Here is a 16,418-nt window from a genome sequence, read left to right on the forward strand (position 1 = left end):
AGCCATATCATACAGGACTTGATTTTTTAAAAGAGCTGAAGATAAATGAACAAACGAAACATGCACCAGTTGATTCTCACTTCCTGGCAACATTAATAAGTTTGTATCTTTCAAAACTGTTTCTTATTGCCACTGACTATCGGTTATTGGCTATGTAAATAAATATGGATTTTGTCACAGTCATTATGCCGATGAGGCAGAACACACAGTGCTTTCCCTCCCACCGAAATCAATGGCAATGTTCCAATTGATTCTATGAGGTCAGGATTGCACACAACAATTCTTGACATACTTGGCAACTTAAAAGTTTTATATTTCTCTGTTACTTGTGAGAATGTATATTCTCTGATTTTCCACTGCGGGTCACGACAGTCATATCTTGGAAGTTGAACGGAATCCGTTCCAGAAGTCCGTTTGACTTCCAAAATGTTCGAAAAACAAATTGTGGCTTCTGATTGGCTGCAGGAAGTTCCTGCAGCCAATCAGAAGGTGCAGAAGCCCCGGTGGACGTTTGGCTTCCAAAAATAGTTTGCAAACTGGAACAGCCACTTCCGGGTTTGCGATGTTTGGGAGCCAAAACATTCGGGAACTAAGCTGTTCGAAAACCAAGGTACGACTGCATTTATTTATTTCTCCCCCCCCTTTTTTTTAAAAATAACATTTAAGAAGATAAAAAGATCCTGCTGAATCATGCTAGTGGCACATCAAATCCACCATCCTGTTGTCACAGAGGTATAGACTTAGATTGTAACTATCACCCGTATAACACCAGATATGCCCACCACAGTGAATAATGAGAAGAAATAGTGAACAGTGGGATGGTTGAGAGACACTTACCTAACCTCCCAGCAGATGAGTCACTACAACCTACCAGGGATGGGAAGGGTGAGGCAGCAGATAGGGCAGCATGTTGCAAACACATAGGCAGGAATGCTGGATTGGCTCTGCTGGTGTGTTTGCACCATACCCACCTTGCCCCTCAGTAACCAGCGGCGACTCACCTGCCTGGAAGCCAGGTAAATGCATCCGCCCCACAACTTCATCCACTACTGATGAAAAGGTAGGTGGGTGGTGAATACCAATCATTAAGGAAACTATGTTTCTCTTATTCCTCACCCTTGTGTGCATTGACGTAATAGAAGAGGAATGAAGAAAAGGGAAGCACTAGGATCCTGCTGCCCGCCAAGCTAGAGCAATGACATCATCTGCTGCATTGTCAGGGTAACTGACAGACCCTCCTGTCTCTAGCAAGTGGATGAGGTAATAACAAAGCTTTCAAGTTTTACTGTTTGATTGTGTCAGAATAACCATGGAACAATTCAGGACATGAGGAAAATGAGGCTGGATATTTTTTCTTGTTGAGTTTTGTGCTGGCAGCTTAAATGGCAACACTTCTTTGAGAATGTTCCTGATTGGAAGCTAATGATTGAATTTCAGCCGGCTGAAGGTCTTTTGCTAAAGCTCGCTGTGTTTTGCAAGCTGAACCTCAGCAGTCAGAAATGAGCATCGCTGAGCTCAATGGGACTTCCTCCAAGGAAACCGTACGCAGGATTGCATGATCCTACTAAATTATGAGTATTGTGCTAGATCAAGTAGTTTTCAATCTGTGGTGCATATCCATCCACTGACAGCATTTTAATGCCTAGTTCAGGATGAGCACAAACATCAAAATGTGCCTTTGGGCTAAAAATACATTGTCAGAATTTAGCGTAAGAGCATTTTTTTAAAAAAGCCTGTTGGCAATTAGAATTAGGAGCTTCCATAGAAACAGAACTATAAATCATTTTACTTTCCATTCCCTCTAGATAAAAGATGATTACCACTAATACAAGCTGCAGGAGAAATCAATAGGATGTTTTATATCCCCAGTAGGTCATAAACTTACTATAATTAAGAATGGTGTGTGGGTTAGCTCTTTGCATCTTCCTGTCTTCCCAGCTGTTCATAGTGTTATGGGTTTGCAAGGATCCCTTAAAATTCCTGGGTTCTCCCTATAATTCCTGAAATTAGTAAATATGAAGTCAAACAAGCTTCCTCAGGATCTGGGCTTAGAAAGATGCCACTGAAGAACAGAGACGAGTGATGGCTGAGCCATCACCATGACGCAAGGTGAGATAAGCCATCAGACAAGAAAGGGGGAGGCTGCCAAGATTACAGGGAAAATGTGAAATCTTTCACAAGATACTTTATAAATTATCAGGGATTTTGGTGGGTGTAGGATCAAACCTATCCATTCGTAAGGAAATCAGCCCTGAGTGCTCACTGGAAGGAGAGATCCTGAAGCTGAGACTCCAATACTTTGGCTACCTCATGAGAAGAGAAGACTCCCTGGAAAAGACCGTGATGTTGGGAAAGAGGGAGGGCACAAGGAGAAGGGGACGACAGAGGATGAGATGGTTGGACAGTGTTCTTGAAGCTACCAGCATGAGTTTGACCAAACTGCAGGAGGCAGTGGAAGACAGGAGTGCCTGGCATGCTCTGGTTCATGGGGTCACGAAGAGTCGGACACGACTAAATGACTAAACAACAACAACAACAGGACTGAGTTTACTTAATCACTGTGTGTGGTGCTTTCTCTCCTCCCCTTCCCATTTTAACATTTCTCCATAGCTCTCTAGTTCCCCAAGATGCCTGAGCTTCCTGTTCTGAAGAACTTCTATGGGAAGACTTACTTTTGCTTCATATCTTCTCCTGTCTTTTAATCAATGTGTGGGAATCCACGGAGGGTGACTACCTATTGTCTGAGATTAGTGCACTGGCTGATTTTGTTTTTGAGGGAAGATCTTCTGTTTACTCTTTACCTCTTTCTGCAATTATTTCTTCTAAATGGGGGAAGGGTTGTTGTTGCTGTTGTTGTTGTTATTTTACAATCAATGCCCAACCCAGGCACTTGGTAGGCAGAATCGTGCTTTCGGCATTTACAGGAAAGGTTTGTCAAGGACATCATGGAGTTTGCAGGAAGCATGAGAACCTGGGAAGTGTGCAGAGTGCAAACAACTGAGTAATATTTGTAGGATGAATGAGGAGAGACTCACAAGCACCTCTTAGCCACTTCAAAAGTAAGCTGAAGACAGCAAAAACCTTATTTTCCCACCCATGATAATTTCTCTTCCCTTTTATCATTTCAAATGCAATTTCCTTTCTTGTTATGCGAAGGTGAATGGCAGAGGGGGGAAATGCAGGATTCTTATTTCTGGGCACAAAATATTAGGGAGTGCATTTCCAACATAAGCTCCCAGCTAAAATTGTAGATATCTGCACAAACCCTTGGACAGCTCAGGACATACTTCTGACTGTTATTCCTCTGCATTCTAACCAAAGTTCCATTTCTTTTGCTTTTGTATTCTGCGTGGGTCCGTTATTCAACCTAGTAAATTGCTCACCCTCGGTTGTCACTGAAGCTATGCACTGACCTGATCGGTCTTGAGATCTTTCCACAATAAATTCCCCGCTGCCATCCCTAGCCAATATATGGGCTGATTGCTCCATTTGGCACACATTTCCTGGGCTGGTCTCTTGCTCCCAGATTAATTATTTCCTCTTTGTCTATACTGAACTTGACTTGCCGTATACAAGCTATCTACATGAAAAAAAAAAGCTTTATCAAAGCTTATTATATTCCTCTCACCCCCACCCTATTATTGTCTCAACATCCATATTTAAGATTGCCTGCAAGTTGTTGCTGTTTTAAATCTGTTTGCAAACCATTAATATCAGGGTGGCTCAACCATGAAACTACTTTGGAGCTGAATCAAATCATAAACACATGTTAACAACTAGCAGGGCTGTCAAGAGGATACCCTGGGCTTGGTGTACTATATATATGGATTCGGCCCTCTGCATCCCTCCACGAAGCCACCACAGTCTGTTTACAAGAACTCCTGCTTATGTACATATTGTTGCATGGCAGCCCAGTCGCTGAGCAGTGAGAGATTCCAGAGTTTCTGTTTCCTTCGGAATGAGAGACAGCAGATACCATGGTGTTTTTATGACATAGGTTTATTTATGCATATATACAACCCGAGCCTAAGATGGAAGCGTTCAGAGTATTAACCCCTGAAGAAGGCCTTGCTTCTTCCATAGGTCATGCCTACAACCAGAAATATGCCAAGGAGGGAATAATAATAATAACAAAAACAAAAACAATAATAATAATAATTTATTATTTGTACCCCGCCCATCTGGCTGGGTTTCCCCAGCCACTCTGGGTGGCTTCCACAAAGACCAAAAATACACTAAGATGTCACACATTAAAAATTTCCCTGAACAAGGCTGCCTTAAGATGTCTTCTGAATGTCAGGTAGTTGTTTATCTCTTTGACATCTGATTGGAGGGCGTTCCACAGGGCAGGTGCCACTACCGAGAAGGCCCTCTGCCTGATTCCCTGTAGCTTTGCTTCGCGCAATGTGAACCTCAGGCTGAACAAGTCACTATTAAATGCAAATCATAGAAACATAGAATTGTAGAGTTGGAAGCGACTGCATTGGGTCATCTAGTCTAACCCCCTGCAAGGCAGGAATCTCAACTAGATCATACATGAGAGGTGGCCATCCAACCTCTAAGGAAAGAGAGTCCACCACCTGTTGTGGGAGCCCATTCCACTGTCAAACAGGCTCTAATTGTCAGAAAGTCCTTCCTGATGTTTATGTAGCTTTTATATAATGTTATTGATTGATTGATTGATTGATTGATTGACTGTAGTTTTATCCCACCTTTCCTTCAAGGAGCTCAAGATGGCATACATACTTCTCTTCCTCTTCCATTTTATCCTTACAACAACCCTGTGATGTAGGTTAGGCTGAGTGTAAGTGACTGGTCCAAGGTCACTCAAGTGTGCTTCATGGCTGAGTGGAGATTTGAACCGTAGTATCTCAGGGCCTAGTCCAACACTCTAGCTGCTACCCCAACACTACCTCTAAGGAACTCACAGTGGTGATTCAGCAGTAAGCTTCTGAAATAGATTACTTACTCAAAATCTAGTGAGCTATGCCAGCAATTTATAGCCTATGTCCCTTATTTAAAAAAAAAGGAAGCAAAACCTGAGAAAACAGATGCCATCATTTTAAGGATCAGCCATTCTAGGTAGAAACCCACTACTCCTTCACATGGCTTCAATTTAATTAACTCGGAGTTAATCTTGATTTTAAAATCTTATCCAGGTTCTGCAAGACTGCAGTGAAGAGCTACCATGAGGAGATGCAGTAGAGTATTTGATGCACCAGCCATATAAGATATTGATTGACATAAAGCAGCAGCTAATGGACCCAAACCAAAATCAAAGGCCAGAGGAAGCGCAGAGAATATTCATGAAATAGGTCCTACACAGGAACTCCGATAGTTGGAAGAGCAGCATTGACACCTGGTGTTAGATCAGCAGTATTGCTGTGAAAATTAAAGGGCTTTTAAAAAGGACACTGGCTAGTTCCAAGCCAGGGATGGCTTGAGACATTTCGGCACCTGACGCAAAGCACAAAATGGCACCCCCTCTCAATCAGGGAAAAGGGGTAAGAGAAGATCTACATCAGGAACACAGGGGGAATAAAGATCTACACTGGGATCTGCTGCCCCTGTGGATCCTGCCGCCTGAGGCAGTCCCCTCACCTTGCCTTATGTGAGGGTGTTGTAGGGATAGCCCTGTTCCAAGCACTGAGTGGAAAACACTGTTGCTACTCTCACATACCTCAAGCAGTCCTCATTCTTGAAGCTATATTGTCAGAAAAGGGCAACCAGAGTGATCAATAGGGGGAACAACTACCCAAAGGGAAAAAGTTACAGCCTGTGGGGCTTTTTAGATTGTGGCAGTGGAGTGGGGCAAGTAAGGGGACACTGTATCAAATTATGCATTCTTAATCCAGAATTACCTGGTTGCTAGTTGTGAGTCATTCCAAGAGAAGACTGGCGAGATGCCCCAAAGAAGATTTATACTAAATTTTCCTTTGAAGAATATAAATCCACAATCCATTCCTAAACTTAATTGCTAACTACCACAATTACAAGTGGAAAACAAACTTACAGTAAATTATAGCAGGATGGTTTTTCTACAGGATATCTGGATGCATAAAAGAAAAATAATAAATTCCACCATTAGAATAACATTCGTTCAATCTTTTGGACATGGAAACATGTCTGGTGTGCAACTGGGCATGCTAAAAGTTGTCAGTTAAAGATTCTCATGCAGATTGCTGTCTCCGTGAAAACAAACCTTCCTGCCTAATTGGGAGCAATTAGCATTTTTTAAACACATGTAGTTTATGGATTCGTTGTAAGTGTGGTTTATTGCTTGCAATAGATGTTGTCCATTCAAGGTTTTATGGCTTTACAATAAGCTTAAAAGTTTTATGGTTTATGACGGGAGACAAAGTCATGCTGTTTTAAGATAGGAGGTGAGGGAACCAGAAGATCAGTGTGTGGATCTGGCCTGTGTTGCCTCTTATGATGAGGGAATCTCATAGAAAATGTGATGCCTTCATTCCCCATGCAATAGGCTCAGCTGGGCTACACTAGGTTGAGGAAAATTATTAATAGGAGTATCAAATATGGGGTCTGATCCATTACAACATAGGCAGGTTTCACAGAAGTGCAAGTATTTGCTACAAGCTGATTAATTCTGCTTTTTTACAGGGATCAGGTATACCTCTACCTGCCCCACACCTGATGCCACATATGCCATCAGGTGTGGGGCAGGTGGGGGTAATAGTCTTGTGGGCCAAATGAGGAGGTCTGGTCAGCCAGAGGTTCCCTACCCCTGTCCTATTCGATACCAGAGTATTATTTTTTAAAAGGGAAAGATGGATTGTGTTGGTAGAACTTTCCATCATCTCCATTTACGTGTGTGTAGTCTACTACAGTTTGTGAATTTTCATAATACCTATCTATGATTCCCCTCAGGGCAGCTGAGAAAAGAAACAGCAGTATCTATACAAACTGGAACGTGTCCAGAGGACAACCAAAATGGTCAAAGGCCTGGAAACGATGCCTTATGAGGAATGGCTAAGGGAGCTGGGCATGTTTAGCCTGGAGAAGAGGAGGTTAAGGGGTGATATGATAGCCATGTTCAAATATATAAAAGGATGTCACATAGAGGAGGGAGAAAGGTTGTTTTCTGCTGCTCCAGAGAAGCGGACGCGGAGCAATGGATCCAAACTAGAAGAAAGAAGATTCCACCTAAAGATTAGGAAGAACTTCCTGACAGTAAGAGCTGTTCAACAGTGGAATTTGCTGCCAAGGAGTGTGGTGGAGTCTCCTTCTTTGGAGGTTTTTAAGCAGAGGCTTGACAACCATATGTCAGGAGTGCTCTGATGGTGTTTCCTGCTTGGCAGGGAGTTGGACTCGATGGCCCTTGTGGTCTCTTCCAACTCTATGATTCTATGATTCTATATCTTGAGAGTTATCAATAAATGGGAAAATATGGTCCACAGAACTTACAGTGGCCACACTTGAACAATCGATGACTGAAGAGAAATTCCAGTGTGGAACTGCTGAATTATACAGTGGTACCTCGGGTTAAGTACTTAATTCGTTCCGGAGGTCCATTCTTAACCTGAAACTGTTCTTAACCTGAAGCACCACTTTAGCTAATGGGGCCTCCTGCTGCCGCCATGCCACCAGAGCACAATTTCTGTTCTCATCCTGAAGCAAAGTTCTTAACCTGAAGCACTATTACTGGGTTAGCGGAGTGTGTAACCTGAAGCGTATGTAACCTGAAGCGTATGTAACCCAAGGTACCACTGTACTCAAGAAGTTCAGTTTTTTCACCTGTGACCTGAACTGAGATAAAAGAACAGCCCCCCCCCAACCTCCGCATGTATTAATTAGGTTGCCAACACCAGGATGTTTGTGTTGTCTTCAATGCTGCTTTGTGAATGGTCTCTCTATTAATTTGATTTTTTGTATAATCATCAGAGTCTGTATTATTATGCATTTCATTTTCCTCCAACGTCAGTGCTAAGAATCTTCTGCTGTCAAAAGTATACTGCTTTACCTTGTATAACATGTCATGTATCTGATGAAGTGGGCTCCAGTTCATAACACCTTATACCATTATAAATTTGCTAGTCTTTTAAAAGGGCCACAAACTGTGTTTTTGTTGCTGCAGACAAAAATGGTTACCCCACTGGAAATTGTTTCCTATTTCTCTTTCTTTCCATCAAGCCCAGTTTTCTACTGCTGGCACTTTTCTGCTACTATTTCACAAACACACACACGTGATACAAGTACTTCGGTGCTCAAATGGCGATCAAGCAGAAAAAGGGATGTTACATAAGCTCAAGAAAGACCTCATTCTTAGGGCTGAACAGGATTAGATGCTGAGAAATGCACAATGAGACGCCTGATGGCTCACTTACAGCAATTTAGATTATCATGGGACCCACCCCCAAGGCAAGGAGCTAAGTAACTACAGTCATACCTCAGGTTATGAATGTTGCGGGTTGCATGTTTTTGAGTAGTGGACCTTGCCGAACCTGGAAGGACCGGAACAGGTTACTTCTGGGTTTCAGCGCTCACGCATGCGCAGAAACACAAAATGACATCACACGCATGCACAGAAGTGCCAAATCGTGTCACACGCATGCGCAGCGCTTCAAACTGCGAACGCTGCAGGTTGCGAACGTGCTTCCTGCATGGATCATGTTCGCAACCTGAGGTATGACTGTATGCAACTTTTAGAAGACATCTGAAGGCAGCCCTGTAGAGGGAAGCTTTTTAATTTTTAATGTTTTATTATGTTTTTATATAGGTTGGAAGCAGCCCAACGTGGCCAGGGCAACCAAGTCAGATGGATGGGGTATAAATGATAAAAATTGCTCTTGAGGATGATAAATAGGATGTCCCTATTTTCACCTAAGAAATGTTGGAGGGTATGCATTATGTACCACCCACCTGTCAAAAAGTCCTTTGCTCAGCACTTCCTGTGGGGAACTTGGCCCCAAAGCTGATCCATCGGCATTGAACTTGTGCACCCAATTGCTTTTTCTTTCTTTACGTTATTGGATCGTAATTGGTATAGTTACAAGTAGGTAGCCGTGTTGGTCTGCCGTAGTCTAAACAAAATAAGAAAAAATCCTTCCAGTAGCACCTTAGAGACCAACTAAGTTTGTTATTGGTACGAGCTTTCGTGTGCATGCACTGAACGAGTTTTTTTCGTGCAGGCACACGAAAGCTCATACCAATAACAAACTTAGTTGGTCTCTAAGGTGCTACTGGAAGGAATTCTTTTTAATTTTGTTTCGTAACTGGTATGTTATGGGTTATTTTGACTTAATATGCTCTTCATCCTCCTTTTCTAAATTCTATTCTGCAATATTTTAAAACCTCCTAAACTAAAAAACAGAAATCCAACCCGCGTGCACGACGACTCTTCCCATTTTTACCTGGACACTCGCGCACAGAGCATTCACACAGGAAGCGAGAGCCGGGCGGGACTCTCTCACTTTAAAACGAACCCTTCTTTGTACCCACCCTATGAATGAGCATCTCGCCCTACCTCCGGCTCCGCCCGCCCGCCATGGATTGGCCCGCCTACATGCCTGTTGCCGCAGCTCAGTCGAATCACAGCCAGCCCTGTTGTTGATTGGCGTGCGGCCGAGCGTGTTTGTGTGCATCCCTTCCCTTCCCCGCCCCGCTTCTGATCGTGTTGTTAACTCCCCGAGTCAGGATGGGCGGGGGGAGAAAATGAGCCCCGCTTCGACGTCTCCGATTCGACGGGGTGCTTGCTTGTCAAGGAGCTGCTCCAATGGGGGCTGCCCGTAGTGCCCAACCCCGCCATTCAGTATTACTACTGAGCCCTGAGGAAGGGAGAGGGTGAGGCAGGCGGGCGCGCGCGCGCAGCAGTGAGGGAGGAAGAGCAGAAAGGCCGGTCAGTATAAGCATCCGCGACGCCGACGGGGGAGTCGGTCCAGGCGGCCCCTCTTGGGGAAGCGCGGCCTCCTCAGGCGCGGCCTCTGAGGGGAAGCCGGGGGAGGGCGGCGCGGCCCTCTGTCGAGGGAGAAGCGCCTCAACGGGCGGCGCTGGGCCTCCGTCTGCCCCTGTCCCGCTTCCTCAGCATCTCCCGCTTCTCCCCCTTCAGGCCCGGCAGCCGCCGCCTCGTGAGGAGTCCGCTTCGCCGCCGCTTCCTCCGCCTCCTGCCCATGTTCAGCGAACGCAGGTTGGCCGCCGCCCCTCCGTCGCCTGTGCTGCCGCCGGGAGCCGCCGCCGGGAGCCGCCGCCATGGCTGACTTGGGGCAGGAGGTCGTCCACCTGGTGTGGGGCAAGAAGCCCGGCACGCAGGGCCTCGCCGACACCATCTTCTGCCGGTGGGCACAAGGTACGTCCCGGCCTCCTCCTCCCCCCCCATCCTCCCTCCTTTCCTCTTCGCACCTTCTGCACACACGTCTTCTTGCCTTTGGACCCCTGTGCTCTTTCCTTCTCCCCCATTCTTCGTCAGGCGCTGGTGGGAAGCGTGATGCCGTCGGTAGTGTCTGGCATGACAAGCGCTCCCAGCTGGCGCAGCCTTGAACTGCATCATGGCAGAGAGGTGGGTGGTTTGTGACTTGGGAGAATAAGGGATCTCCACCCTTGCTCTTCTGTACCCCCCTCTTTTTTTGCACTGTAACTAGTGAGCTGAGATATATTCTCTCCCCTTGATACAGCTTCCTTTGCTTGTTATTCCCCTGTTTTGAAATGGGCAGGAAGGGACCCAAATATACTGCGTGGTGGCACAGTCATCCTGATAGCTGTTAAGATGTGTCATTTGCCTCCCCACCCCCACCCTATCTATGTATGAACTGGGGATATCTTTTGCACCATAAGGTTGGCAAACCCTTTCTCTTTGTCTGTAAAAGTCTTCAGTATATTTACTATTGGGAAAGGGTGTATTTGCCACCCAGTTAGGCCCAGGTGATATATCACCCAGGACCGGTATAAGGAGCAGACCGTGATGTCGGTTTCACTCAGCGGTATATCGCTGGTGAAACTGCCTCTGCTCCTGAGTCCCTCTTCTAGCAGCATCCGCTGGAGAGAGTCAAGAGTTTCTATATCTCTGAGTGAAACTGCCATCCCACTTTGCCTTCATATGATAGAGGAGAAACAAGCTGTATTGGTGAGGCACCAATACAGTTTGTTCCTCCCTCTGCATCTTTAAACTGCTCAACTGAGGAGTGTGAAACTGCCCTTGCCTCAGTTGAACAGTTAAAGGAACCCCCAGCCCGGCACTGGCTTCTGCAAGCAGGGTGGGGGCTCTGTGAAACGGCTCAGCTGAGGGGAGCACAGTTGCCACTCCCCACAGCGGGCAGTCAAAGGAGCCCCAATGCTTCGCACATGAGGCACAAACAGTCTGCATTGTCCTAACCTGCGAGCCTGGGTGAAACTTCCTCAGCTCTCAAAGTGAAAGCTGGGGCAGTTTCACCTGGTGTCTCGTGGGTAGAAGCCAATGCATCTTGTTTTTTCAACATCACGGTATATCGCCAAACTGCGATGTTTGGCTGGCGATACACCATGATGTTGAAAAGCTGATGTCACCCAGCTCTAAACCCAGTAGGTGACAAGATACATCTTCTGCTGCTCCTTTGCCTGTGGTGAAGGACAAACTAGTAATTTTCTCCCAGCTCCATGTTGTAAACAGTGCTACTATGTTCAGCACAGTTTTATTGCTATTTGTAATAACTATCCTACATGGTTGGGTAACATTGGTGCTATTCCGTCATGTGTGTAAATCAAGGGTCCTGGGTTTCCTTAAGACAGTCATTCTAACTGTTAGTTCTGAGAAATTTCTGCCATGTCATATTACGTGTTATGTTTTTGGTCTGGTTTCACAGGGCTGGAAAATTGGTGCTCTTGCCCAAGAATCTGAAATACTTTTTGATTTGTTAGCAAGGCTTTCTTCTAAGTACTGCATGGACTTGGGATGTAAATTATCCTTTTAGTATAATTTCACATTTATAGTCTAGATTGCTGTGGAATATGTAGAAAAAGGTTTCAACATTTCCTCTCCTCTAAGCTTGACTTTGGCTTACTCTATGCATATAATGATGCAGCATTGATTGCACTGATAGCAAACACTGCTATCAACAGCTTGTCCATGAATAATGAATATAAAAACCTTACAATTTATTCTGTTCTTTCTGTTTTGCTTTGGGAGATTTTTTTTGTAACCTAAAAGTTGATGTGCTGTGATCTTGGTAGAAAGAAATTATGGATTGTGTCCATACTACTGATTCCCAAGAGGATAATAAAAGCTTTCAATTGCTTATTACAGCACTGGCAATAGAAACAATGAAGTGCAAATATTTATCCAATAATAATTACTGTGTTTGGGCATGGCACCGAAAGCTCCCTCTAAAAAACAGCATTTAGGAATCATCCATGTAATCTTTCTAGAAAGTTAATATGGTCCTCATTTTAATTTCTCCGTATTTTTCATTTGACAATATAGTATAATGTCCTTTTAGAAGTGCAATTCTGTAATTGGAAATTGCTAAATTTTGTGGACACCACAAGATGATTCAGCCCTATAGCCCATTTAAAATAGCTGCTGGTGCAACCTAGCCAGTATATGCTCATGTAGTACTGATAAGTTAAATGGAAATGTAAACATGTTAAATGAATTAATTGGGTAGTAACATGTGTAGTTACTCTTGTCTTTGCAGTATACATCGTCTCCACCATTCCAAATGTTGTACCCAAGTAACTAACTCCTTGGTAGATCTACAAAAAAAGGCACCCCTTTCATTGACAATATCTTAGCCCAGGCTTCCTCACCCTCGGCCCTCCAGATGTTTTTGGCCTACAACTCCCATGACCCCTAGCTAGCAGGACCAGTGGCCAGGGATGATGGGAATTGTAGTCTCAAAACATCTGGAGGGTCGAGGTTGAGGAAGCCTGTCTTAGCCCATTCTATCATTTCCATCAACTTGAATATCAGATGCATGGCAAACCACTCTAATGAAATAATTTGTTTTGCAATAAAAGGTAATTGAGAGAAGAGAACAAGAACGATTAGTTGGAAGTTTGGCTTCTTGCAGCAGAATGCTGCTGCTAATTGCTCTCCTCAGTTCAGTTCTGGCCACAGTTCATGTTTCATCATCAATAAAATCTGCATTTGTGGTTATGACCATGTTCAAAATGTGTTGGTGTTATAGAAATGCTCCTGTTTGCTTCCAGTGGCCTACTTCATACATCACATTAAAAATAGATTGTGGTTCAATGTGAATGAGCAGTGAGATGGTATATGCTGCTCATAGGTTCCTAAGGTGGTCCTCCTTCAATCTTCCTGCTGCACCACAAACAAAACAAGCCCAAATTTGGCTTGTCATATTGTTCAAACCTGGGCTTGTGGTTTGTTCTTCTCAAGCCACACCACGAGGGTTAAACCAAGAACAAACCTTGATTTCTGTTCATGGTTGGTTTGAAAGAAACAAGCAATGAGCCTGGGTTCAGATAACAGGCCAGACTCTGGCTTGTTTTGTCTGTGGAGCAATAGGAGCAGGAGCAGGAGAAGAACACCACAGGAACTTTGAGCAGTGTGCAGTAGCACTACAGCCTGTTTAAACTATGGTTTAATGTTATATGCATTCTAGACCAATGTGATTTGTCCTTTATTTTTCTACAACTGTTCTCCTTTGTGTGTTGGCTGCTGAAACAATAATCACGCATTATGTTGTCCCCTCTTGGGAACGGCTATTTTCCTTTTATTTCCTGTTTTACATTCAGGTAGGTAGCCGTGTTGGTCTGATGCAGTCGAAGTAAATTTTTTAAAAAATAGAAATTAATGTCCAGTAGCACCTTAGAGAGCAACTAAGTTTCTTCTGGGTATAAGCTTTGGTGTGCATGCATACTTCTTCAGATACCAGATATCTGAAGAAGTGTGCATGCACACGAAAGCTTTTTAAATTTATTTTCCCGTTTTACATAGAGAGGAATGTTATAAGCGGGTATTGCATTGATTGCATTTCTCTGTGTGTGTGCATGCTCAGTTAACATTCTGGAGCTTGTAACTTACCGTAAATTTCGCTCTATAACACGCAGATTTTTTCTCCTAAAAAGGAAGGGGAAATGTCTGTGCGTGTTATAGAGCGAATGTGTGGTCCCTGGAGCCGAAAAATCAAGCAAAAATCAAATCGCGGCGCTGCACGCTGCACGGAGAAGCGAAACCTGAAAAGAGGAAGCGGCTGCTTTCCTGCATTCTGCCTCAGGGTCTTACTGCCCACCCTCCTCTGTTTCCTTGCTGTGTTTGCTGAAACGGAACAAAGAGCAGGGAAAGCACCTCCCCTCCAGGCAAGCTCCGGTGCTGCTGGGGGAGAGGGAGAGAGAGGGGGGGAGGGAGAGAGAGGGGGGGAGGGAGGGAGGGAGGGAGGGAGAGAGAGAGAGAGAGAGAGAGAGAGAGAGAGAGATGGCTGGCTGGCTGGCTGGCTGGCTGGCTTGGGTGGGGGAAAACTTTTGCCTTCCAATCCTCCCTACCCCTCTCCTGCATTCTTAGCCAGCTGCTTCTCTGCACACCCCTCTCCTGCTCCTTGTCCCTTCTGTGTTTTTCCTTCCCTCCCCACTTAAAATGTGGTTACAAAGCATAGATCCTCAGGATCTTTGCATTGGGTCACCCCAAATTCACCATCAGATCACATAGCATGTCCATGGCTACAGCCTGCCCCCCCAAAATCACGCACCCACTGTTGCCTGGGGCTGCAATGGTGCAAAAACGTGGTTAAAAAGCATGGATCCACATGGATCCTCAGGATCTTTGCATTGGGTCAGCCCAAATTCACCATCAGATCACATAGCATGTCCATGGCTACAGCCTGCCCCCCCAGAATCATGCACCCACTGTTGCCTGGGGCTGCAATGGTGCAAAAATATGGTTAAAAAGCATGGATCCACATGGATCCTCAGGATCCTTGCATTGGGTCACCCCAAATTCACCATTAGATCACATAGCATGTCCATGGCTACAGCCTGCACCAAAAAAATCACGCACCCACTGTTGCCTGGGGCTGCAATGGTGCAAAAATGTGGTTAAAAAGCATGGATCCACAGGGATTCTCAGGATCCTTGCATTGGGTCACCCCAAATTCACCATTAGATCACATAGCATGTCCATGGCTACAGCCTGCACCAAAAAAATCACGCACCCACTCTTGCCTGGGGCTGCAATGGTGCAAAAATGTGGTTAAAAAGCATGGATCCACAGGGATTCTCAGGATCCTTGCATTGGGTCACCCCACATTCACCATCAGATCACATAGCATGTCCATGGCTACAGCCTGCCCCCCCCCCCAAAATCACGCACCCACTGTTGCATGGGGCTGCAATGGTGCAAAAACGTGGTTAAAAAGCATAGATCCACAGGGATTCTCAGGATCCTTGCATTGGGTCACCCCAAATTCACCATCAGATCACATAGCATGTCCATGGCTACAGCCTGCCCCCCCCAAAATCACGCACCCACTGTTGCCTGGGGCTGCAATGGTGCAAAAATGTGGTTAAAAAGCATGGATCCACAGGGATTCTCAGGATCCTTGCATTGGGTCACCCCAAATTCACCATCAGATCACATAGCATGTCCATGGCTACAGCCTGCCCCCCCCAAAATCACGCACCCACTGTTGCATGGGGCTGCAATGGTGCAAAAACGTGGTTAAAAAGCATAGATCCACAGGGATTCTCAGGATCTTTGCATTGGGTCACCCCAAATTCACCATCAGATCACATAGCATGTCCATGGCTACAGCCTGCCCCCCCCCCAAAATCACGCACCCACTGTTGCCTGGGGCTGCAATGGTGCAAAAACGTGGTTAAAAAGCATGGATCCACAGGGATTCTCAGGATCTTTGCATTGGGTCACCCCAAATTCACCATCAGATCACATAGCATGTCCATGGCTACAGCCTGCCCCCCCAGAATCACGCACCCACTGTTGCCTGGGGCTGCAATGGTGCAAAAATGTGGTTAAAAAGCATGGATCCACATGGATCCTCAGGATCTTTGCATTGGGTCACCCCAAATTCACCATTAGATCACATAGCATGTCCATGGCTACAGCCTGCACCAAAAAAATCACGCACCCACTCTTGCCTGGGGCTGCAATGGTGCAAAAATGTGGTTAAAAAGCATGGATCCACAGGGATTCTCAGGATCTTTGCATTGGGTCACCCCAAATTCACCATTAGATCACATAGCATGTCCATGGCTACAGCCTGCACCAAAAAAATCACGCACCCACTGTTGCCTGGGGCTGCAATGGTGCAAAAATGTGGTTAAAAAGCATGGATCCACAGGGATTCTCAGGATCTTTGCATTGGGTCACCCCAAATTCACCATTAGATCACATAGCATGTCCATGGCTACAGCCTGCACCAAAAAAAATCACGCACCCACTGTTGCCTGGGGCTGCAATGGTGCAAAAATGTGGTTAAAAAGCATGGATCCACAGGGATTCTCAGGATCCTTGC

At 45.2% G+C, this 16,418-nt stretch overlaps 1 protein-coding gene and 1 long non-coding RNA gene across 2 annotated transcripts in view; one reads left to right on the forward strand and one right to left on the reverse strand.

Moving 5' to 3' along the window:
• The first annotated feature begins 9,576 nt into the window (after positions 1-9,576).
• Positions 9,577-16,418, forward strand: part of MINDY3 (MINDY lysine 48 deubiquitinase 3) — a 38,015-nt gene continuing 31,173 nt past the window's right edge. Inside the window, exons 1-2 of the mRNA XM_083705061.1 lie at positions 9,577-9,856; positions 10,067-10,303. Of these exons, the coding sequence (XP_083561187.1) occupies positions 10,207-10,303 (97 nt within the window). The 5' untranslated portion in view covers positions 9,577-9,856; positions 10,067-10,206. The remainder of the gene's footprint in view (positions 9,857-10,066; positions 10,304-16,418) is intronic.
• Positions 14,501-14,796, reverse strand: LOC310828548. Its single transcript, XR_014557018.1, has 2 exons — positions 14,637-14,796; positions 14,501-14,546 (listed from the first exon to the last, which is right to left on the reverse strand). It is a non-coding gene; the product is annotated as an uncharacterized lncRNA (long non-coding RNA).

Source organism: Podarcis gaigeae, assembly GCF_964106915.1.
Source record: "Podarcis gaigeae genome assembly, chromosome: 12".
In the NCBI taxonomy this organism is placed as follows: Eukaryota; Metazoa; Chordata; class Lepidosauria; order Squamata; family Lacertidae; genus Podarcis; species Podarcis gaigeae.